The 23,940-nt window shown below is 38.9% G+C and overlaps 2 protein-coding genes across 3 annotated transcripts; both read left to right on the top strand.

Annotated features, from left to right (window-relative positions):
- The first annotated feature begins 92 nt into the window (after nt 1-92).
- On the top strand, nt 93-18,051 carry Lis-1 (LisH and WD40 domain-containing Lis-1). Its single transcript, XM_018510374.1, has 7 exons — nt 93-215; nt 7,819-7,963; nt 13,131-13,284; nt 13,424-13,630; nt 13,736-14,146; nt 14,224-14,572; nt 14,694-18,051. Exons 2-7 carry the CDS (start codon nt 7,926-7,928, stop codon nt 14,765-14,767), a joined length of 1,233 nt encoding a protein of 410 aa, XP_018365876.1. The 5' UTR covers nt 93-215; nt 7,819-7,925; the 3' UTR covers nt 14,768-18,051.
- A 1,994-nt stretch (nt 18,052-20,045) lies between these two features.
- Nucleotides 20,046-23,636, top strand: LOC108763063 (serine/threonine-protein kinase Chk2). 2 transcript variants are annotated; one of them, XM_018510373.1, is made up of 8 exons: nt 20,046-20,428; nt 20,568-20,840; nt 20,916-20,982; nt 21,097-21,172; nt 21,248-21,451; nt 21,540-21,713; nt 23,215-23,370; nt 23,441-23,636. In XM_018510373.1, the coding sequence occupies exons 1-8, from the start codon at nt 20,278-20,280 to the stop codon at nt 23,633-23,635; spliced, it is 1,296 nt and encodes a 431-aa protein (XP_018365875.1). In that variant the 5' UTR covers nt 20,046-20,277; the 3' UTR covers nt 23,636. The 2 variants fall into 2 exon arrangements, with proteins under 2 accessions (XP_018365875.1, XP_018365874.1); XM_018510372.1 differs by having other exon boundaries at nt 20,916-21,172.
- The last annotated feature ends 304 nt before the right edge of the window (nt 23,637-23,940 follow it).

The following is a 23,940-nucleotide window of genomic DNA, read 5'->3' as shown; positions in this document are numbered from 1 at the left end:
AGTAGAAATTCGGACGACAGCGGGGGCGGCGCAGGGCGCATGCGTCGGAAATGCGCAACCGCGAGACGCCACCTTGCGGGGGCCAGTCCGATCGCAGAAGTGATCCCGAGGTGTTCACCGATAGTTGGCGGTCGTCCCGGTTTTCACGCGATAAATCTTCGTCGTCGCTCCCGACTCAAGCTGCCCCACGGTTATCGCTGCTCTGTGAAACAGACGTGAGTATCCGCTCAAAAGGGCTCGATTACGGATTGCAAAACATACGAAGGTAACCCCGGGGGCGCGGAATTTTCGAGGGGAGGCGTCGAAAGCGAGGGCCGGTGGCGAGACTGGCGAGAGAGAAGCGGTGGCGGCGACGGCGGCGGTGGCGGCGGCGGTCACAGACGAGTGACGGGTTCTGGCAAAATGGCCGTGCGCGATATACAACAAACGGTCATCCCGCATGTCGCGACGGTGTTCGATACATTCGTTCGAACCGTCGGGCACGAAGATCGCGTTGATAGTCGCTCGGACGGGCGCGCGCGCGCGCGCGCGTACGCTCGTCCGACGTCGACGTCAGCGTTCTCGTCTCCGCGACGCTTCGAACACCGTTCATCGGCCACCGTCGCCGTCATCGACGTCTCGGGGGATTCTTCGCGGAGCGCGACTGTCGCGCGCGCGTCAGGGAGAAAAAAAAAAAGAGAACGAAGAGCGTCCGGACCTTGTCGTCCGTGGACGATGTATACGCTCGCCGCACGTCACCAGACGCGAATTGATTTTCTCCGCGAACTGGCCTCGCGTCACAATCGTCAGTCGTGCGTCGCGCAGCAACCTCCTCCGAGAGAGACGTCTCTCGGTGACGGCGACGGCGCAACATCCTTATTTTGTCGGCGACGCGTGAGCTACTTTGACAGACAGTTCCGATAATGTACGATCAGCTGTCATTGCGACTTTGCTCTCTTCTCTCTCTCTCTCTCTCTCTCTCTCTCTGTGTGTGTGTTTGTTTCTGTCTACCTGTCGATCGAGGACGCGCAAAGCGAGCCCGAGACCTCGGGCTCCATCATCGATCGCCGATGCCATTTCCATCGCATTAAATCTCTCTCTCTCTCTCTCTCTCTCTCTTTCTGTTATTCTCTATTCTATCTATCTATCTCTTAGATTGCGTTTCGGAAACTTTATCCGGGTGCATTCACGTATCATTTTACCCTTGTTCACCAAATGTGTCTCTCTAATTCCTATTTCCATCAAGATTAATTTTAATCTTGGTTGCCCTTCATCTTTTTCCAGGTCTAATGCCCGTTTCTACCAATGTGGATTAACTTTAATCTCGGTTCAACTTACTCTTCACCTTTTTCTTATTCTTAAAACTAGAAAAAGATGAAGAGTTAGTTGAACCGAGATTAAACTGCATTGGTAGAAATAAAACTGGTAAAAAAAAAACGGACATAAGAATTAGAAAAAGATGAATAAGTTGAACCAAGACTAAAGTTAATCTACGACAATCTACGTGGAGACAGGGGCATAAAAATAAATCTCTTTTAAAGTTAATCTCACTCTTAAAGATCGAAAATTGAACCAGTCTTGAAACAGAGTGGCTCAATATTCACTCTTTAGAGTGAGATTTTTACTACAAAGATACTACAAAGGATTAAATAGTACGTGAAGGCACCGGGATGAAGTTTCTGAACACAATCCTGTCGAGAGGAATGCCGCAGTCGAGCTGTTTACTCCTGGTTCGCAGCATCAGATATTTGCGTGTTACAAATCAGTGGCGATGTTTCCTTGGAATATCTCGTCGGTTTCCCCAAGCATGTTTCTTACGACCTTGAGACGGCCTACCATTAGCGCAATCGGAGCACTTCCCGATACCGCGGAACGGTCGATACCTTCGGCGAAGCCAGTCAACGTTTCTTTTCGGATTACGCAGTTCTTAGATGCATGCTGTTCCAATTGTTTCCCTCTTTGCTGCATCGATCGTAACTTGTTTACTGTACATATAAATTGCACGTCTCTTGTCCACGAGTGACACGTATACGTCAACTTTCTAGGTGTCGTCACTCGTGCGATCGATTTTTGCTTTTGTAGAATAATTCTTACCATCGGTGGCAAAAAATCCGTCCGACATGAGATCTGTTATAGGCCTTCTACAATAAGCCGCAAGTCAGAAGTTCTAAGCGATTTTAAGTCATAATCGATGAAGTTGGCCCACAGCCAACTTGAATGATTTGGTTAAGACTTCTGACGTTCTGACGTGAGGCCGGAATCAGACTACGTATTGAAGAATGAGATTGAAAATTGAAAGATTGAAGTTTGACCAATCAGAACAAAAGGAACCAAAAATTTCTTTGTCTTCGTTGGTGAAATTTCAATCTTTAATCTTTCATCTCAATCTTTAATGCATAGTCTGATTCCGGCCTTAGGGTTGCTTGAAATCCTCAAATATTTTGCATTTAAAATGAGATAAATACATATTCGGCCATTGAAGATAATACGAAGATGCTGAGTGCAAGCAACGCGAACAGACCTATGGACTCGCGATCCTCTGGATAGAAGCAATTGTGTAGAACGATGCGATTGTCCGGATATGATGCAGGGTGCTTTCCAGCAAGAGACACAAATGACACATTGTAAGGCCGGAATCAGATTACACATTGAAAATTGAGATTGAAGATTAAAGATTGAAATTTAACCAATGAGGACAAGGAATTTTAGCTCCTATTTTGATCGATCGAATTTCAATCTTTCAATCTTCAATCTCAATCTTCAATGCGTAGTCTGATTCCGGTCTACCACATCGAATCATTACATCGCTTATTATTGGCCAATGTTAAGGGGATCCTAAAGACGTCTGTATTACCGACTAAACACGTATAATTTTTGTATAACGAATATTCTTTTTCTCTTTCACGGATTCGAAAATCCTTTTCCAGGATTAAAGTATACGCATTAATACATGTTTGTGAAGTGGAGTCTACGCTGAGAATGATAAAAAATTTCGAAATCGATATATTTTTTACCATTCCTTAGCGTAACATGGCGTCTCAGCTGTCAAGTCGTGACAACATTTGCTTGATATGAAAGCTTTGCAACCCGAACGTACGAAATAGTAGTTTTCAAACATGTAATTTGCACGAACATACAACGTCGAGTTCTTAGAATTAGATTTAGACGCTTTATCGCGACGAATTCGTTGTACGGAAATTGACACATATGTGTGACCGTGTATCATAGGCTGCGTGAGATATTGCTGTGGTAGTATAAAAAGACATGTCGATGTGCGGCGCGCGGCGTGACATCTAGTGATATCGTCGGAGTTCGAGCTTTGCTTTGGGATTCCCTTAAATAAAGATGAAATGATCTCTGTATTAAGGAGATATAATAGAAGAAATAAGGAATAACGATTTCAAACTACGTGAAACTGTGTATTCTGGTGTATGCGATTTTTGATAAGTTGAAATCGTTATTCCTGATTCCTTCTATTATGTCTGCATCCTTACATTTGTCTCTTGCTGGAAAGCATCATTGTTCTTGCTTCCTGCGATTACGAAAGATTCGATCCTGCCTAATTATGCGACAAAGATGATGTCTTTTGCGTTCCTCCGTCAGATTCTCGATAAATGAGTCACGTACAGTTTTGACGATTAAAATCTCGATTGCCTCTCGGATAAGAGATCCGAGGACACAAATTACTATTAAATTTTGCGTATTAGCTACAAGTCTCGAGATTCGAAGCTCTCTAAAACACAAAGTAGGAAAACGTGATCTCTTTCATTCTTTCTTTCTTTCTCTTCCTCGAACTTGCCCTAATTTATCTGGGTGATTGGAAATAGCTTTCTAATATGTCATATATGTCCATTTCTACTAATGTAGATTATCTTTAATCTCAGTTCAACTTACTCTTCATCTTTTTCTAATTCTTAGAACTAGGAAAAGATAAAGAGTTAGTTGAATCAAGATTAAAGTTAAACTACATCGGTAGAAACGGGCAATAGTTGTTAAGTAGATCACAGAGTTAGTTTTATCGATAAGTCACGCGACACTTTCGTGTAATTGAGTTTTATAACGAGTTTTCATTAGGTAGTCGCACATCCTGAAGTTCCGTAGAGGACCGACCTTCACACAGGTAGATCTAGTCTCCTGTCGACAACAGTCTCAACCGGTCGACGATTCCTATCCCCTCGCTTAATATGCGAATCCATTAATCAGGAGAAGCGCGGAACTGCAGGTAGATATCGGAGTGCGAGGTCAGGAAAGTCGGCAGTCACTCACTTGGACCGATGCGATGATCCCGGAAACGTAACTGTTACGGAGCTAACAAGCCAGCGAATCGAAAGATCCATCGACTCGGTATATAAAGAGAGAGCGATTGGATGTGATAAGAATTTACGACACCACCTTATGGATTAGCTCGTGTTATTATATTGAGATCTTTATTGAACAGCTGGACGTTTGCATGAAGTTAAGGTGACCCTACACGATCAATAATATTGATCAGTAATACTGAATTAGTAATACAGTATGCATTAATCTTTTTAGTATTTTTACAACCTACACGATCAGTATTATGGACAATATATTTCACGTTTAATTTTACATACAATATCTATTGCACTGTGACATACTGTGACATGGATCTTAATAATACTGGATGCTTGAGAATCAAAATCTAGATCCTATGTCCTACGTCAATCCATCAATATTAACCACACACGATCAGTAATACTGTCAGTATTTGTTAATACTGACAGTATTATTGATCATGTAAGGTCACCTTTAGAAGGGAGCCTGCGATACAGCTAGGAAAATATCTGGTTGCAAATGGACGAACCAGAAGATTCTGATATATATTATATCAATTAGAATTTTAATTATCTCCATCAGAATTCTAATCTTTAAAATTTTTTAATTGTTTAGGATTGTTATTCTAAAAAGTAAAATGTTATTCGTAAAGATTGAAAATTGAGCCACTTTTTCAAGATCGTCTTAATTTTCGTTCTTTAGAGTGAAATTCCATTCCAAAGAATTTCGAGAGTAGATTTAACCAGAAAATTTTAGTTTGTGTCCATTTTCAACTAGAATTCCAGTTGATTCAAACAGACATTTTTCTCATTGTCAATGTACATTGTGTTGTTAGTATATACATTATTGTAGCAGACTCGCGTGCGAGATATTGGGAAACCAGAGTTATCAGAATTGAGAAAAGCAACGTCTTTAAGTGAGCTAATGACCCAGCGTTGAATTAAGTAAATAGCTTCCTTGATGGTTTTGTAAGTCGTCATTCGTGATGTCCACAGGAAGCACTTTCAACGCAGGAAGATGATAGTTTCGCATAGATCTCTTATTTTTAGACCCAGGAGGGCCTTGACCGTCCAAGGATTGAATGGGCGAAGCCCACCTGAAAGAATTTCCCGCTTCTCATAACGCGCATTACCGCGCTATTTGCAAGGACATCGTAAATTATGTATAGCCTCCACTTACGTGGTACTTTCAACTTTTCACGGCAAGTCGCAGCCGTATACATTTACTTGCGGTAGCCAAGATCCAGTTTCTCAACCCGAGCATCGGTGCTCCTCGGTGCTAGTATCGCTCCATTCATATTCCGAGCGTATGTCGTCGAGAGAGAGGTACATTCTTGCGTTTATTACACTGCTGCTCATTTCTTTGTAGATTAATTTTAATTTAACTTGCTCTTATCTTTTTCTAATTCTTAAAACTAGAAAAAGATGAAGAGTTAATTAAATCGAGATTAAAATTAAATCAAATCACATATTAGAATTCTGATTATCTAAAAAATTATAATACAAGATTTCCACAAAATTGGAATGTCAGAGAATTTTGCAAATTTTCTGGAAAATTAAAATTCTTGGCTTTAATATGCGTACATCATATCTACGCAGTTTTCAAATACTACCAACTTAACAATTAAATGCAAGTAGCACTAAGCAATATCAATAGTAATTTACATTGCCATGTTAAAATTGTTAAATTATTATCTCAGTAAAATATTTGTTGAGAGAGCAATTTAACATAGTTCCTACATCAGGAAAATATAAAAAATGTTGAAAGCATCAGGAAAAATTATGACATTTTGTCTGAAAATTAGGAAAAAGTTATGAAATTTTTTTAGGATAAGGAATTTGTGACAACCCTGCGACAGATTCAATTAGAAAATTCTGATTTGTCCATTTTCAACAAGAATTCCAATTAATGTAATCATTCTTTCCAGTATACTCTTTCCAATTCTTCCACGCGTTTTACCGTATTCTGTTATTCTCCACGTCTCTCCGCGTCGTCTTGTTATTCATTATACATGTCGGAGTATCGATAGGTGGATCCGTTTCGTCCGCGCCGTCCGGTGACCTTCCTCGCAAGTACCCCAATCATGCTTTTTAACGACATTACGGTGGCGTTACAAGGTGGAAAGAGGCCGTTATGAATATTTAAATGCACCGCAAAGGCGAAAATATACCCGACTGCCAGGGTGGGCGTGCTGTGCCGTGCTGGTTTATCGATCACGGCGCATCGTGGCGATAACCATCGCGTCGTGGAAGCGTCGCGACGACGATGCGCCGACGCTGCGTCGCGCCGCGCGCCTTTACGATTGTCAAGGTCCTTCCTTCTTCGTTTGGACTGGCTATTTCAATTTATACTACCTTACGTTACACTGCTTACGTTCTGTCTAAAGAACTGATATTTTAAAGAAGTGTGATGATTTAATGTCAATTACCGATGCAGTTGAGTCATAGAGTTAGTACTCTATAAATACCTTATTAATCATATTACCTGGTCCTGTCTTGATTATATTTATATATATATGAATGTAAATCGATATGCAAATTTTCTTGAACAATTTCCATACGAAACTGTAATTATAGTATCTAGTTAAAATTACCTACAATTTTTTTCAAATATTTGAGCCAAATTACACAGCTTTCTCTCTCTGCATATTGATTTTCGTTTCGCAACCTGACAGGAAATTGCGTATTTAATTTTCCATGTACACGCGAGAGGGTAATGATCGGCAATCGACACTGATTTAACGCAGGCATATGTGTATCGTTTATGCGACGTTAAATTTGAAATTGTCGACGCCTCCGGTTCCAGGTAAACCAACCGCACATTCGTAACCGTTCATTATCGCCACGTCAGCGTTGTGATTTCGAGCTTCACTTTTCAAGTCGCCTTTCCCTTTCGTGCGGCGCGGTGAAAAGTGCTATCGATCCGGCGAAATCATGCCGTCGAGCCCAAGCTCGTCGCGAAACGGCCGCCTTCCGTGCACTCGACGAAAGCTCGCAAAAGTGGTTCCCGGCGGCGAGAGCGCCCGGCCTGCATCGGGTTTCTCTCCCGCGATGATGGAAAGTAAAATAAACCACGACATTGATTTCAGTATTGTGCGCGCACGTTATATTATCCCGCGGAAACAATTCGGCACGGTCTGCTCTCACGAGCTCGCCGCCGCTTGTTAGCTTCTTTCTCCGCGATAGAAAAATATGACCGCTGCTAACACGGCGATATATCGCAGAAGACAGGGGTAAAGCGAATAAAAAATGACTTCTCCGAAGTCATTTTAACATGCAAAGAAGGCGAATGTTATCCTCAAAGTACCTATGCATATGATATAGTACTTTTCTGTTGACACATCAAAAGTGGAAATTTGTGCAAATTTCTTTCTTTCTTGAAGTAAAATATATACACATTGTTTTTACATTGGATAATTGATTTGAAGTTACTTTTAAATTGCTACATTTTTATTTGAGTTTTTAACACACGCTCTATAAAATATGTATAAAAATTAATTAAGATGTAGATATATACTTAAATGTGTAATTTTTTATTATACAGGCAATACCGATGGCGGAACACTGAGATTATTGAGAGGTGACTGGAAGATCTAGTCGCGCTCCACGGAATCACCTTCGAGGTATCCAGCCAGGTCACACACGAGGATCATGAAAATGGTGCTGTCTCAACGTCAGAGGGAGGAGTTGTGAGTTAACCCATCGTCATAAAATGCTTCGCCGTGCTTCGGTTTCCATGTTTTCGATCACGACGTTTATATACGCTTAATGGTTTCCTTCAATCTCTTCCCTCAGCTACAAATGTTCTTGTCTCTTTCTTTCCGAGTTGTAGGGGGTTGATACACGCGAACGAGTATAGTCTGGGAACGGATCAATCGAGAAAATACGCAAGGTTTCCCTCGTATCTCGTGCCACCTACGCTAAAGTTCTCTTTCATAATGATACTTCCAATCTTTCTTTATATTCTCCACGAGGAATAGAGATATTTTATCGTTTGTGAAAAATCTTCACAAACGATCAATGCATTCCCAGAATTTCAGGTAATTGTAAAAGAGCTTTTAAATCTTTTATACTCGATTTAAATTTATCGACGTCGTTTATCTGTCATTGAAATTTTTACAAATATTCATTAGAAAATGCAATACATTCTAGGCATATATCGTTGTAATGTGGCAATCCTATGAGCTACCTTGGCATCGTTAATTGGCATTGAGCACGTTGATGTGCTAACTATGTAATTGGTCCGTTATATTTTGCATAATCGTGGGCGCATGCAGGTGTGAGAGCTACATGGGAGTCGCTCTTGAATTTTCTCATGCCTTCGATTTCACATAGAGAAGCTGGAATGTAGATGAGTCATTCGCAAGCAAATAAACGATGTGCGAGAATCAAGAGTTCTTCAGCTGTCGTGTATTCGCTCTGTGTGACTGTGCTTCCTGTTCGAGTGCTGTCGCGCGTACGCACGCGGGAGAATCGAACGTCGCCAATCGTCGCCATTATCTCGCCACGTCCCAATTCGTGCTTATCTTTCAATGAAACGTATGTTTTTGCGTTACTGGTCATTTCTCTTCTCGTCCCCAATGACGATATCCTACGATGACATTAAGGCAATCTCGCTTTCCTTCTAGCAAGTCTTTTGGTCTTGAAGAGATATCTGAAATATATTTGCAATAAGTAGTTTATTTTAGATATCTTAAATATACACAACGTATATATTTGTTATATTTCACGAAAAGAGTAATTTTTAATTTTTAGATAGACTTTAGCAAAATCGTTCTTTCCACGTTGATACTTAAATGTTTCTTTTCGCTTCTTTGTACAGATTAAGCATTGGAATTTCAGGAAAAAACGTTCAGATTGAATAAGAGTTTGGATTATACTCTTAGATTATTTAAGTAAACTATCTATAATTAATTCGTTGGTTTCGTTTCGCTCTTCTCATGCGAGCAACTCACGACACGAGCAATGCGACGTCAAACGGGGGCACCGTCAGAATCGATCGTATCCTCGATCTATGCCGACTAATTCCTATGACGTAAAATCGCTCGTCGATCGATCGGTCTTAGGGTTAGGGGGTGTACGGCGAGCATGTCCAGGGAATAGCGGGGGCGGTGGTCGTCGGGTGGTGAGGGTGTCTGTCGAGCACGCGCGAACTACAGGATCGATAGCTCGCGCAGAATGAGTCGGCGACGGCGAACCCTCGGAATGAGGCGAGGAAGGGGATGAGAGTTGGTTCTCCGCCTGAGGGAGAGGGCTCTCATCGATTAGCATATAGGTGTACCTCCGCGCATCCATGTTGTTTTCCTTCTAAGAACGCCTTCCGGCCCTCAGGGGCTGCTCACGTGTAATTTTTAGCAAGTGGATGGCAAAACGATCCCTCCGGCGTGTGACTTTCACTTCCTGGCTTCCCGTAAACTGATACGAAGGGCTATATAGAAGGGCGATCAGTATTTTTAACAAGGAAACTGTTGTCGAAGTTGTCTGTGGTTCGATCATTTAGATAGCTAATATTCCAATAAATATAAATTGGCTCTTTGACCTTTATATAAATATCCTCACAGGATTTTTTTAATGTCTCAGTTTTTTTAATACATATATCGTTTTCTTAAATTAATTATAAAATTCACACGCAAAAAAATATTTCTTTGTGTGTGGTAATTAATAATGCAAAGTATCTGCTTATTTTGAAATTGTTACGAAACGATTAAAATCTCTAAAGGCTGTACTAGTAAATATACACAGTTGGAATGTTAAGTTTCACATATCCTAAAGGCCCATTCAAGTGTTTTTGTTGATTTAACACAAGATAAATATGCCAAAAAAAGTAATACGAATATTATGTAAAAATTAAAAAAACTTATTAATATATAATTTCTAAACAATCATATTTTTTCATTGAAATTGACATTTATAATATGTTAAATTAACACCTTTTCTTAATTTATATTATAATTTACGTTTTAAAAAACATTATTTTTGTTTATTCACCTACACATAAATTGTATTAGTTTTACCGCTAAGCAATATTGAATATTAATTTGACACAAAATATTTAAGTAACAATTATTTATGTTAAATTAATATTTAGATGTATTAAAAACATGATATTCCATACAAAATTTTAATAAGAACTCGAGTGGACCATTTTTAACACAGATACAAAATGTTGTTTACGAATGATAAATAATTTAGTATTTTTATAACACATTCATGAAATTAAATCTGATCATGTGTATATCATGCAGTATTGCAGAAGGCAATTAATTGGACGTATCGTGCTTACTCGTGAAATTTAAACGTGATAGATAACAGCGATGCGATTTCACGCTGATGTCTGCGTCCGTTTCATACGCTAAGAGGTAGAACGAGTTACCCTCTGCTTCCTCCGTATCTATTTTCACCTTTACACCGAGGAGCCAAGGATAGCACACCTCAGGATATCGCTCTTCGATCTACGCCTCAATCTGCATTCCTGCGGCGAGCCGAAACACAACATGTCTCGCACAATTCATCGTTGCAGAATGAAAGAGGAGGGGAAGGAAAGAATTTCGCGGCTCTAAAGTTCTATTGTACCGTTACCGCTCGCCGCTCTATCCTTCTGATCTTTGTATACGAGAGCACCTCTCGAAACGCGTCCTATCGTCGGTAGCGATCTCAGCCTCTTCCCTGGCTTTATCTTTAATTTATACGACGAAAGGCGAAATGATCGGAGAACGGTGGAGTTTAATTTCGATTGCCGCAGGTGTTTCTCGCATTCGTTATGCTCGTATCTAAACGCGGCACAAATGATGCAAACGACGTGCCTGTCAGCGTCCAATTTCCGGAAAACGTTTTATTTGTCGTTCCTAATGCTTTAAGGACATCATCTACGCTCACGCGAGTCTTCTTTTTTTTTCTGCGAGCGTCACGTCCTAGAATTCTCGTCAAGCGACATAAGTGCATTCTCATTCCCTTGCGCGGCTGTAAGAACTCGCGTAGGACATCACGCGAATGGACCGTGCGATTTGATGACTGTGTATCCTCGTGCTATCGAAGGAGAATAAGTACAAAAGATAATAAACGTCTCTTCCGTGATGCTTTCATAATAATGCTATTTGCAGATATCGCCGAGAATAAATATCATAAACCCACAGCGATGGATATTCTCTGGTGCGGGAATGGTCCCAGAATAAATTAAAACGAACCTCGGCGATGAATTTCGAATGCCACGGCTTTCGCATGGTTGCTCACCTGCGTACAGTGCCCTGGGGCACGCACTTGTACGGAACAACGTACGCCGTTAACAATACGCCTTCATATTTATAGAATATATATATATTTTTCTTTCTTTCTCTCTTTCTCAGACGTGATCTATTGTCGCAAGATCTTCGTCATATCTCCTGTGTTTTCTCGTGTTCTCGCACGAACCCAACGTGCGGGTGTCGGATGACGAGGTCGCTTTCCGCACTCACGGAGACAATGATCCCTACTTGGCTTGAAACATTCTTTTCTGCTTTTGTACGCACACGTATTTGCCGTCAGGTCATCTTGCGTGAGCAAATGCAGAATTTCTCACACCGTTAAGTGCCCCTATGAAAGTTACCCCTGTCATTATCCACGTTGGCCTCCTCTTGATTTTCCGCGAATTAATACGTAATTAGCCACATGTGTCGAACCCCACTTTGTGGTGTTTTAAGTTGATTATATACAAGTGCAGTTAGTAGCGAATAAATCTCACGAACTGCGAATGAACTTTTTTTTTCGAGAGATTATTAACATGTAATTCTTGACTCTTAAAATAATGTTTAGAATTATCTTTTGTTTTTAGAATTTTTAGTCTGACTAAGCTATATGTGTATATTGGGATCTGTGTGTTACATGAATTTTGCGTTAACTTTTTATCATTTGTGCGAATGGACTTTCAATTTGCCTTGATATCAACTGACGATAGATAAGCCAGTCTGTTTTTACACGAACTTAAGTGTTTCTACATCAGTATTACGCCGTATTCAAATTACATTATTGTAAATTTAAATTTCTTCATTGTTATTCACCGAGATAGAATTTTATACATATTATACATATTTTTGCTTTTATAATATTTAATTCCACATGTGATACACATACACACGCGGAGAAACCTCAGTGAGTCATTTTTATTATCAACATGCTTTGTTTCAACTCTCAGCAATTTTCGAATCGTGTCATGGAATCTGAATGACGTTTTTCCAGTCATTAAAACAAATATCGAATCAACATACGACGTTATGGGAATGAATAGCGGAAGTAGCCAGCACGTGGTTTAGCTTCCTGGACAAAGTGGCTTTGTTATTTTCTTCATTTTTTTCGGTTATATGTCTCGAGTCGCTCCTACGCGTCACGCATAATCGTAAAACGAAGATTATGAGGCACCGCGAGCAATAATTTGCCATCACGTGGAGTAGTCAGGTGAATAGAGACGAACGGCCGACTCGAGGCCTTTCACCCTGGCACAAGTTTGCCCGACTTTCAATCTCTTTCCCACGTATCCAACCTGCCTTACGGCCTCCTCTTTCCCCGTCTATTGTGTCGGATCGCAGGTATGGTATTTTATCTTTATCTCCGCGTCATAAACAGGCGGCTGTGGTCGACGCCAACGCGGAACAATTGGCGATTAAAGCTATCACTTAACACTCACGTCTTCTCCTTATTCTCTCTTAGTCCGATATACCTCCCGAGAAAGCGTCTTGGATAAGCAAACGAGCTAAATTAATTCAAATAAAATTATCATCTACAATTTTTTTGAATATTATGTCGTATTAATAAAGAGATAAAAAAATAACATTTTTTTGTTACGTTTTTTCTACGTTTGTTACAAAACTGAATTGATGCTTTTAGAAATAAGGCGATCGCGGATTACCTTAGCACGAATGGCTATCAAGATGCACTGGAGGCATTCAAGAAAGAAGCCGATATGCCGGGAGAGGTGGAAAGGAAATATGGAGGCCTCCTGGAGAAGAAGTGGACTTCAGTCATACGGTTGCAGAAGAAGGTAAAAATCCCTTCTTTTCGATTCGAAAGACATTTTACTCGACTCTCGATTCAATAGTAATGCGTGCACAGAAGAATTCGACGGTATATTACGTCAGCTAAGTGGCTCTTTGTATGCACTCACGTGTAATGTGTCATAGGTAATGGAACTGGAGTCTAAACTCTCCGAGGCAGAGAAAGAATTCATAGAAGGCGCACCAACACGTGGCAAGAGATCACCGTCCGAATGGATACCGAGGCCACCAGAAAAGTTCAGTCTGTCCGGACACAGAGCCCCTATCAATAGAGTTATTTTTCACCCAGTTTTTAGTCTTGTAGTATCCGCCAGCGAAGATGCTACCATTAAGGTGAGAACGCTCGAACGAGTTACAAATAAATCAACAATACTTGCTCGCTGGATTTGCAAGTATTAGATTAAAAACACAATTTATACTTGTCCTCTATTCTTCTAGGTATGGGATTTTGAAAGTGGCGACTTCGAGAGAACGCTCAAGGGTCACACTGACAGCGTGCAAGACATTGCGTTCGATACCTCGGGCAAGCTTCTCGCCTCTTGTAGCGCAGATATGTCCATCAAGCTGTGGGATTTCCATCAGTCGTTCGCTTGCGTCAAGACCATGCACGGCCACGACCACAATGTCAACTCGGTCGCGTTTGTACCGCAGGGTGACTTCGTGGTGAGCGCCTCCAGGGATAAAACCATCAAGATCTGGGAAGTGGCGACGGGCTACTGTGTGAAGACGCTTATGGGACACAGGGAGTGGGTGAGAATGGCGCGAGTCAGCCCATGCGGCGAACTCATCGCCAGCTGCTCGAACGATCAGACTGTTCGAGTATGGCACATTGCGACAAAGGAGACTAAGGTAATGCAGTCGCTTCTCGTCTTTCTAAAGCTAATCCAAGCATTCATTCGTAACGCAAAGTCATTTGGGATCGTCAGGTCGAGTTCAGGGAACACGAGCACGTGGTAGAGTGCATCGCATGGGCGCCGGAGAACGCGAGAGCGTCGATCAACGCGGCGGCCGGAGCGGACAATAAGGGCGCACACGAAGGGCCCTTCCTCGCTTCCGGCTCACGGGATAAGATGATCCGCGTGTGGGATGTTGGTGCCGGGGTGTGCCTTTTCACCCTTGTTGGGCACGATAACTGGGTGCGATGCATCGTCTTCCATCCTGGCGGCAAGTTTATCGTCAGCGCGTCCGACGATAAGACGCTGCGAGTCTGGGACACACGCAATAAGCGAGTAATGAAGACCCTCGAAGCGCACCTTCACTTCTGCACTTCTGTCGGTTCGTACACATCCTTTTACTTATTTTCCCAATTGGTGTAACATTTCTCTGATTTCATTGAATGATCAGACGCGAATCGTCAATTTATTCGGTACATATATATTCGATTCTTTGACTCTAGATTTCCACAAGAACCATCCTTATGTGGTCACCGGGAGCGTCGATCAAACGGTGAAGATTTGGGAGTGCCGCTAGTCACCGAATTTTAAATTTTCCGTCAGACGTCGTGTGCGGAAGCGAACGGAAATATAAATGAGAGAAAAGACGAACGCGCATCCATTTTAATGGAATCGGCCGAAAGAGTAAGCTGCTACAAAAGCTATCGTACATATATACTATTAATATTAATATTATTATATTATTATACATAAACACACATAAACACGTATGGTTAAGAGCTCTTTAATTAATTTATAAAAATAAAGTATAATTAGTAATTATATTATAAAATACATCGTTTTACGGCAATGAACTGCACTATTCGAGGAGAGTGAATCGAGAAACGGTCACGAGGATCGAACGATCGAGAGGACGCTCCCACGAGTTCTCATTACCTACGATCACCTACGGGACGTGGGGTCACTAATGCCATATACAATTACAAGAGTTATATTCCTTTAGGCAATTGTGCAATTGTAGTAGGCATTATTCTGTACATATACTGTGTTTTTACTCGCAGCGCGAAATTTTGTCGTTAATGAGTATAACTCGCCTTTGATTTATTCTTACTCTCTTCGTCTGCTTATGCGATTGTATCCGTTAAAGTATTAGTTACCAACTGATTGTATACACACGTACACGCGCGCACTCGCGCAAAGAGAGAAGAAGATCGTCCTCCTCGATTATGACCTTGCATAAGAACGCGTCGAATCTCTTTAACTTTCTGTCGACAGTGGCGAACTTTCGGCTGTGGCGTCACCTCCGCGCAACTATAATGGTAACTAATTCGTTGTCACTTATATATCCATACGCTCTCCTCGAGAGTTCTTGAGAGAACGAAGATGTTGCTCCTTCTTTACTCATATATATATATATATATATATTATATATAAGTATATACACACAGTATACACACATACATACTTTACACACACATGTATAGACGCGCAGTGTCTTTGTATCATACAAAGTATCGAGTGTTAATGATCGTCTAATGTCGGCTCACGTGTGTCCTGAGTTGTTATTATATTTGTCGTAAAACATCTATTTTGTGGGACACATAATGTCGCAAATATAAATCGGATATACAAACAAATACATAGTATGACAAAGATTATCTCAATCGCAAACGAATAAATTGTTACACGTCTGTGTGTAGATCGGATTCTCTCGAAACGGTATGTCCATTTCAGAATTTTACTGAATTTACATATGTCATGTATAATCTCACAGAGGGTGCGTTCCGTTTGGACCGACAGGGCATCACATGAGCGCATTCACTCGTTTTTCCCTTTTTCCCATCATTCTGGATGCGTTTCGTTTCATGCATGATGCGCATGGAGAGCGCATGAGATTGTTCCGTTTCACTCTATGCGCAGTTTATCCATTTACGGGAACGGTTTCCCGCGTCATGTCGCGCAGCGCATGAGAGCACATGGACTACCTCAACTCTCCAGGTGGTGCAGTCTATGCGCGAGGGTTATTTAGAGACGAGAAAAAGACTGTTCCGTAAAGTTCACTACAAATTGTGGGGATTTGTTATTCTGAAACTTACAACAAATTTTCTTGAAAAAAAGCTACACGTATCATATTGATGATGAATTATGTTTAACATATTTGATGATGAGTTTCAAGCGCTTATAAATTGTTCCGTTTTTCTATGCGCAGTAAGAGTAATGGGAAAAAGAGAACGAGCCAACGACTATGTTCAGCGGAGAAAATTGATTAGTGAGTGTTCAGTGATTTTTTTGATATGATTGGATGCATTCAGTACTACAACTGCTCTTTGAACGCTCAGTGAGTTCTTGCATCTGATTGGCATATTTGAAAATCTTCAAGATTCGTACATTTCTGATAAAATAAATTAAGGAAAGTAATAAAGATAAAATTAATTAAAAATAATTAAAGAAAATAAAATTAAGTGTAAGAATCAGGAAATCGCTTGATGGGATTTAAAGAACACCTGGAATTTGTAGAATGGCGATGGAAAATAGATTTATTCACCACATGTTTGGTGTTGCAATTATGCGTTCACCATGCATTAATAATAATAATGTTACACAATGGACAGCCGAATCTAGAGAATGCGACTGAGACTTGAGCGTCCGAATAGAGCCGATTGGAGAGGAGACTCGTGAGGCGTAACGTGTGAAAGTTTTTAGAAGCGCATAGTTCATTGCGTGGGTTCCAAGAGAAGGTGGTACTAGTTGTATCTTTTTAGTTCTAACTAGTATTAGTGGTAGCACATTACGTAGATGATAGAAAGAAGATAAGGGAATAAACCTCGGAGAGAACACGAAGTTAAGGGAGGGTCCCAGATGCTCACATCCCAGAGTTGAACACATCTACTCACATCGGTCAGTGAATAGTAATTTTGCAGTCTACGACCAATGAGAACATATTATCTCGCTTTAGCCAATTAGCGATGTGTCCAATTGAGATCCTCCCAAAGTTAACGATTGATTGACACACATACACACAAATTTACACGTACATACCTACACGAACATATACGAAAGGTAAAGCGTCCGATTTTTCAGGCATTCAATAAGAAGGAAACATTTACACACGTGTATAAAACGTATAATCCACAAGAAAAAGGAATCAGTAATCGATAAATCGCTTAATTAAGGATGATTTTTCCAACACGGTACACCTACTGACTGCTACCTTCTCCTATTGTTTATTCAGCCAAGTATAAGACAACAAATCCTCCCTCACCCGAGAAGAAACACCCCTCAATTAAATGTGGTACTAAATTATTTTGGTGAATAATAAACAGAATTGTCACTGAGTCGTGAGATCGTTGTATACTACAAGTCACACCTATGCAATTCGTATTCTTGGAACGGCATAATTCTTTTCGTTCTTTAACGACATAATTTCTTTTTTTTATTATTTACAGGTCTCATATTAATCTATTGTCCGAATATGCGTCTAGGAGTGCGCAGACGATTCCGTTGTACCTACTAGAATTTTCGTAGTTTCAATCGGAGCAGTATAGGCTTAGGGTCCCTCCCTTCTAACTCTGCAGTACATTAATCGACATGTGCATGACAGTATTTTATATAGTACAATAGGGCAAAGAGAATTAGCAATGTAGCATTGTAAGCGAGACGCATACCAAACACCCACTGTGCGTGTTTATACGTAGATAATGTAATAAAAAAAAGGAGAAAAACAACACGAAAAGTTATGTTGTAGCGTCGCCTGTCATAAGATTCGTCACGATGGCTTCTATGACTCGCTTTCTACCTGCTTGGGAAATAATGGTACCAACAAGTAGATTTACAATAAAGTATTCTTCGTCATTTGTGATACACAGGATTGGCGAACGTTTATTGTAATCCTGAAATGTGCTATATGGGCTCCTTGTAGGAAAATACTTTTCACTAGTCTTACAGAGTGAAATTAATAGCGATAGTATTGATTCCTTTATGACCATAGCACAGACATAATTTGCATAATGAGCTTTCTACAATAAGTCATTACCTAAGCTTTAAGTTTTAAGCTATAAGAGATTGAACCCTAATAATCGATTATTCTTCTCACGTTCCATTAATATCTTATGATATAAAACTTAAAACTTAAGTAGTAGGCTTATTGTAAAAAGCCCACATCGCATAGTGCATACGAGAATCAATCAATCAAAATTCTTTTCTTCCCTAATAATAGGAGGAAAAGAAGGATTCTGATTGGTTGATTCGCATATGCACTGTACATTTTGCATTATACAAAAGTCTGTGTTGTAGTTTTTTCTTTGAACAATTTTTACGCAGTCTTATTTTTATTAAAAATATAATTCTAAGTTTATGGTGATAAAAGAGATTTTTTTATTTAAGAGATTATTTACATATTGTAAAGTTATATTGAAGGAAGAATTAATACGAATTCAAATTGAACATAGGAATGTTCTGCGCAAGATTTATTATAAGGGATATTTTTTAATTTTATAACTATCGGTATATATTATATATAAATGTAGATTGCACGGTTTATCGCGGTCGGTAAGACCGATTACTTGCTTATCGATGTGGATCTATAAAACACGCGAAACCCACATGCTTTAACTTCCCAGCAACAAAAAGTCCAAAATCGGGATATAAGACGTCTTAAAGATATCTTTAAAAAATGTTTTATGTCTCGTTTTCAAACATGTGTTGTCTGAGTCGTGAAATCGAATAATGCAATATAGAAATGATTAAATTTTATTATTATTGATATATTTCACTTTAATATTGATAAATAAAAACATAACATAAGTAAAATAGAAGTTTTATGTATATAATCCATTGCAACGACAAATAATAAGTTTCGATAGTTCACAGATTGATGTTGACACAGATAACACTTGCAACGTAATTTATATTGTATACGCGTAGATGTAGATTATTACATTTTACGCATAAACACATAACAATTATTCTTTATGCCAAATTAATTAAATCTGTACATAAACACGTCTTTAAAAAAGTGTTGTGACTACCCATACAGCACGCGTGACAGTTTGACAACTAAAGATTAGAAAAAGACGAAGAATAAGTTGAACTGAAATTAACTTCAATCTCAGTTCAACTTACTCTTCGTCTTTTTCTAATCTTTAGAACTAGAAAAAGACGAAAAGTTGAATCGAGATTAATCTACGTTAGTAGAAATGGACATTAGTCGTCAAACTACTGCGCGGCAAGCGTTTCCGCGTGCAGTGTGTGGAGGCCATAAGTTGAGTCGAGATTTAAGTTAATCTACATTAGGCTTGTTCTTTTTGGCTGACTTTTGCACCAGTTCATCTTTCTTCTTTTTCCCTCTTGAAGAGTAAAGGAAGAAAAATGAACTGGTGCAAAAGTTCAGCTAAAAAGAACAGGCCTATTGGTAGAAATGGATATAAGTCGACTTTTTTTTGGGGTGATCCCGATTGATCACGGCTCGATTGGACACCACCAATCACAGCGACCAGGTGCCTAGGAGCTTTGTAGTCTCAAGCGCTGTGAGTGGCTCGTGTCCTATTGAGCCGTGTCCAACTGGGTGCCACCCCTTTTTTTTTAGTCAATTTAGGCTGTGTTCCAAAATTGGCTACTAGTACTGAAAATTTATAGTGTACATAACATAGACTGTAGCATTTTCGGTGCTGGCAGTAAATTTGGAACACAACCCTAGAATGGCCAAAGCGGCGCTGTTAAAAGTGATAGATGCGCACGCATGATCGATACTTCCATCGATATTTCTATCGATTCTCGCAATTATAATCTAGAGCCTAGAGCATCTAGAGGATCGTACGTTTCTATTGTTTACACAAGGTTTGCATCAGATTGCATCAGATTGCATGGTATTGTTGATAACTGTTAATTCATTGGAAATTAGTTACTCGTGATTAAGTTTCGTTCGAAGAACGATCATTATCGCGATCTCCGATGGTCAATCTTACATAGATTTGCCACAGATCGGCAGGTTTACAGCAATGGATTAGTAGTTAACAGTCGTCAGTCTTACGTCCTCGTTGTTTGAAAGGCTCTTAATTCTTTGGATGATTACCTCACGACGAAGTGAAAATGACGTCACAAGAACAAATTCCTTGTAGTCTGCCCGATACACAGAACGCGGATGCTATATTGACACAATCGCAGGAGACATCAAGCCAGCAGCAAACGATGACCATTTGGGGAAGATTGTGTCCTAGGAGGCCATACTTACGAAGTCTGGGTAAGAGCTCGCCTCTTGCATAGGTAGAATCTTCTCGGAATCACTCTGCTTGTAATGTAGTTCTTCAAAATTAATTCAAATCAGAGCCCTAAAATTTAAATTAGGCAAATAATTATAATATTTTTTAATTTTATTTCAGAAATGAGGGCTACCGGTTATACCTTAGGACGCTCTCCAAGCTGCGACATTTGTTTAACTTCAAATGAGTTGCAAATTAGACAGCTAAGTGTTATTAGTAAGACACACTTTCGCATATACAGGGAGCGTGTTGGTAACACAAACGAGATCGTAGTGTACCTGGAAGATTTAAGCCACAATGGAACTTATGTTAACCAGGAATTGGTTGGTCATGGAAGACGTGTCATTATTGGAAATAATTCCGAGATAGCTTTAGCCAAGAGTTCCTTCTCATGTACATACCTATTCTATATCAAAACTCAATGTATAAATTATTGATGATAAAAAAAATTAATCTGTTTAATTGTAGTTTATATATTCGTGAGTGCAAATGCACATGAAACTGCTTATGAGTTACCATTGGGGCTGAAGCAGAGGTATGTAATTGGCCGTAGACTAGGAACTGGTGCTTGTGGCGAAGTAAGGCTGCTATTTAAGAAGGATGGTTCCGAAACATTTGCTATCAAGATTATACAGAAAAATTATTTTAGTGCCGGAACTGGGAACATTCTCAATAATCCGGCGAATGTTCGGAACGAAGTTGAAATATTAAGAAAGCTGAAGCATGTAAGTTCAGATATATTTAAGGCATCTTCTTTGTATCATTGTAGTTGCCAATGGAGTTTTGGACTTTTGTTTCAGCCTTGTATAATTCCTTTGAAGGATATTTTTGATACGAATGAAGTTATGTACATTATTCTTGAATTAATGGAGGGTGGTGAGCTTTTTGATAGAATAAGAAGCAAAGGGAAACTGTCTGAACCATGTGCAAAACTGATATTTTATCAAGTTGTACACGCTATTTATTATCTTCACAGAAAGGGAATTACACACAGAGATCTGAAGGTAATTTTAATTGAAGAATTTAAAACATTAGCTATATGTTTTACATGGTCATATCAATATTACATTATTAGATTAAAAAAATTTACAGCCAGAGAATATACTGCTAAAGGACAATTCAGAAAATCCTTTGGTCAAAGTATCAGATTTTGGCATGTCAAAATTCGTAGATGCCCAAACAATGATGAGAACATTCTGTGGGACTCCTATGTATGTTGCTCCCGAAATTTTGGCAACCAATGGACGCAGCTCTTATACAAGTCAAGCAAGTATTTAAAATATATACAAGCCCAAATATTCCAGTGAAATTTTCAGATTTTATAGGAAATTTACTTCTCTAAAAAACAAAATTCCTGTAAATATGGTCAAAAACCGCTTCCTTAAACAGCTATAACCCAAAAATCTCAGAAATCATTATTTTATAGTTACATTTACAAATATCAGGAGAAATATGTGCGTTTTTTTTTTAAACAAAAGTACAAAAATAAAAGTTTTAGAAAATTAAATTATCTTTTAAATGGGATTAAAGTGATTGTAGTATGTTCTATTTCTATTGATTGAAATAATCAGTTTCAAATATATAAAAAAGTGTTTAATATATTTAAAAAAATAGCTTATACTTTTATTATTTAATTTTTCACAAAGTTTTCGCCATAATAATATCCTCGAATTTCAAGATATCCTATATAATGCTATATGTGTATATATATTTTAATGAGCAATAATAGTAAATATAAATTTTTTTTTATTATATTAGAATCATAGCTTTATCCAAGATTTGATAGAAGGATCGATTGCAGAAAGTTTGCACAATGTTTCAAATTAAATTCCAAATTCTCTTTAAATAAAGCATCGACAAATGATCCCCGCGATCTTCGTCAATATTTATTATTAAATAAGTATTTAATTATTATATATATATATTGGGCATGGGAATAAGTTTCCGCCCTTTTTTAATGAAAAAGATGTATTTAAACAAAACAATATAAAGTAAGTTCATTCAAAGTATGCTTCATCAGAAGCGACAACTTTCCCCCACCTTTCAGGTAATAAACAGATTCCTCGAAGGAAGAAATTTGGTTCTTTTGAAGCGATCCATTTATCAAGCCATTTTTTGATATCTTCATAAGAATTGAATCGCTCTCCAGAAAGGGTCAACAGCATGGACCGGAACAAATAGAAATCTGAAGGAGCAATGTCTGGTGAATACGGCGGGTGGGGCAGAATTTCCCACTTCACTCCTTCCAAGTATCTCTTGACCGGTTTTGCAACGTGTGACATAGCGTTGTCACGTAGCAGAATCAGCTTATCGTGCCTATTGTCCCATTCCTATTGTTTTTGTTTCAAAGCTTAGTTCAAACAAATCGCTTCGAACGAATATCAACTACTGGGCTCAAAAGCTTGAACACACACCTTTCAAATACATGTATTGCTGTTTTATCAAACACACAAGCAGTGCTACTAACGAAATCTCTCTAATGGGCGGAAACTTATTCCCATACCTAATATAATGAATAACTATTTTTCCTCTTGAATATATGCGAAGTTGCAAGACTAGGAATCGAACCTGGATCTTTTTCTTTATAGATAACTGCTCTATCACAGTCATTCTCGAAAAATAATTATGACCATTCGTATATACACTGTCAATAATGAAAATTTACAGTATACGTAACGTGAACTATAGATTTTCAATATTCTGTGTATATCTGAACATGATTTATGCAGGAGAATCGTTTGTATTTCAATGACCTGAATTCTTTCAGGTCGATGTATGGAGTTTAGGAGTGATATTGTATGTCAGTTTAAGTGGCAGAGTTCCTTTCTCAAATAATAATGCTACTTTAGCAGATCAAATTAAAGGTGGAATGTATGAATTTGGATCATATTTTGCACTAGTATCACAGGATGCTATAAATCTGGTACGTAATAATGTCTGCATTTATTAACTGTGATTAACCTTGCAATTAACAGAATATCGCGTTGTTCTAGATTAAATGTATGATGACGGTGAATCCGAAGAAACGTATAACAGTACCACAGATCTTTTCACATCCATGGTTACGTGACATAAATATGCAAAGAGAAGCCAACCAGTTGATGTTCGGTGTTATCCATACGGAAGATAATGACGAGAATTTACCACCTTCGAATATCCATTCGAATAAACGCCCTCGGCTTATTTAAAGAAAAAAAAATCTTATTTCGCGAGCAAAAGGTGGAGGCATATCTAGTGTTTTCTTGATAGATTTGGCTTTTCGTTAACATTGTGATACATGTATACGTTACCCACTTAGAATAATTTTCATTTAAAAAGCGGGCATTCACAATAGATTTTGATAAATTCAATATATCGAAAAATTATAAAGTTTATAAAGTCAATCTTTTAAATATATATAAGTTTAATAGTATTAACATGGTACAAGCAGAAATAATATTTTTTTACTCTTAATATACTTGGTGATTAATCAGTATTACAAAATCGATAAATA

Source organism: Trachymyrmex cornetzi, unplaced genomic scaffold (genome assembly GCF_001594075.2).
Source record: "Trachymyrmex cornetzi isolate Tcor2-1 unplaced genomic scaffold, Tcor1.1 scaffold335, whole genome shotgun sequence".
Lineage (NCBI taxonomy): Eukaryota > Metazoa > Arthropoda > Insecta > Hymenoptera > Formicidae > Trachymyrmex > Trachymyrmex cornetzi.
This window is presented reverse-complemented; position numbering and strand designations above follow the sequence as displayed.

Bases quoted from the DNA above. Each gene is read 5' to 3' on its own strand.
- Lis-1 (XM_018510374.1), top strand. From the start codon at position 7,926: ATGAAAATGGTGCTGTCTCAACGTCAGAGGGAGGAGTT. The intron at 13,631-13,735 runs GTGAGAACGCTC...CTATTCTTCTAG, and splicing joins GCGAAGATGCTACCATTAAG to GTATGGGATTTTGAAAGTGG. The intron at 14,573-14,693 runs GTTCGTACACAT...CTTTGACTCTAG, and splicing joins TCACTTCTGCACTTCTGTCG to ATTTCCACAAGAACCATCCT.
- LOC108763063 (XM_018510372.1), top strand. From the start codon at position 20,278: ATGACGTCACAAGAACAAATTCCTTGTAGTCTGCCCGATACACAGAAC. The intron at 21,452-21,539 runs GTAATTTTAATT...AAAAATTTACAG, and splicing joins TTACACACAGAGATCTGAAG to CCAGAGAATATACTGCTAAA. The intron at 21,714-23,214 runs GCAAGTATTTAA...GAATTCTTTCAG, and splicing joins GCAGCTCTTATACAAGTCAA to GTCGATGTATGGAGTTTAGG.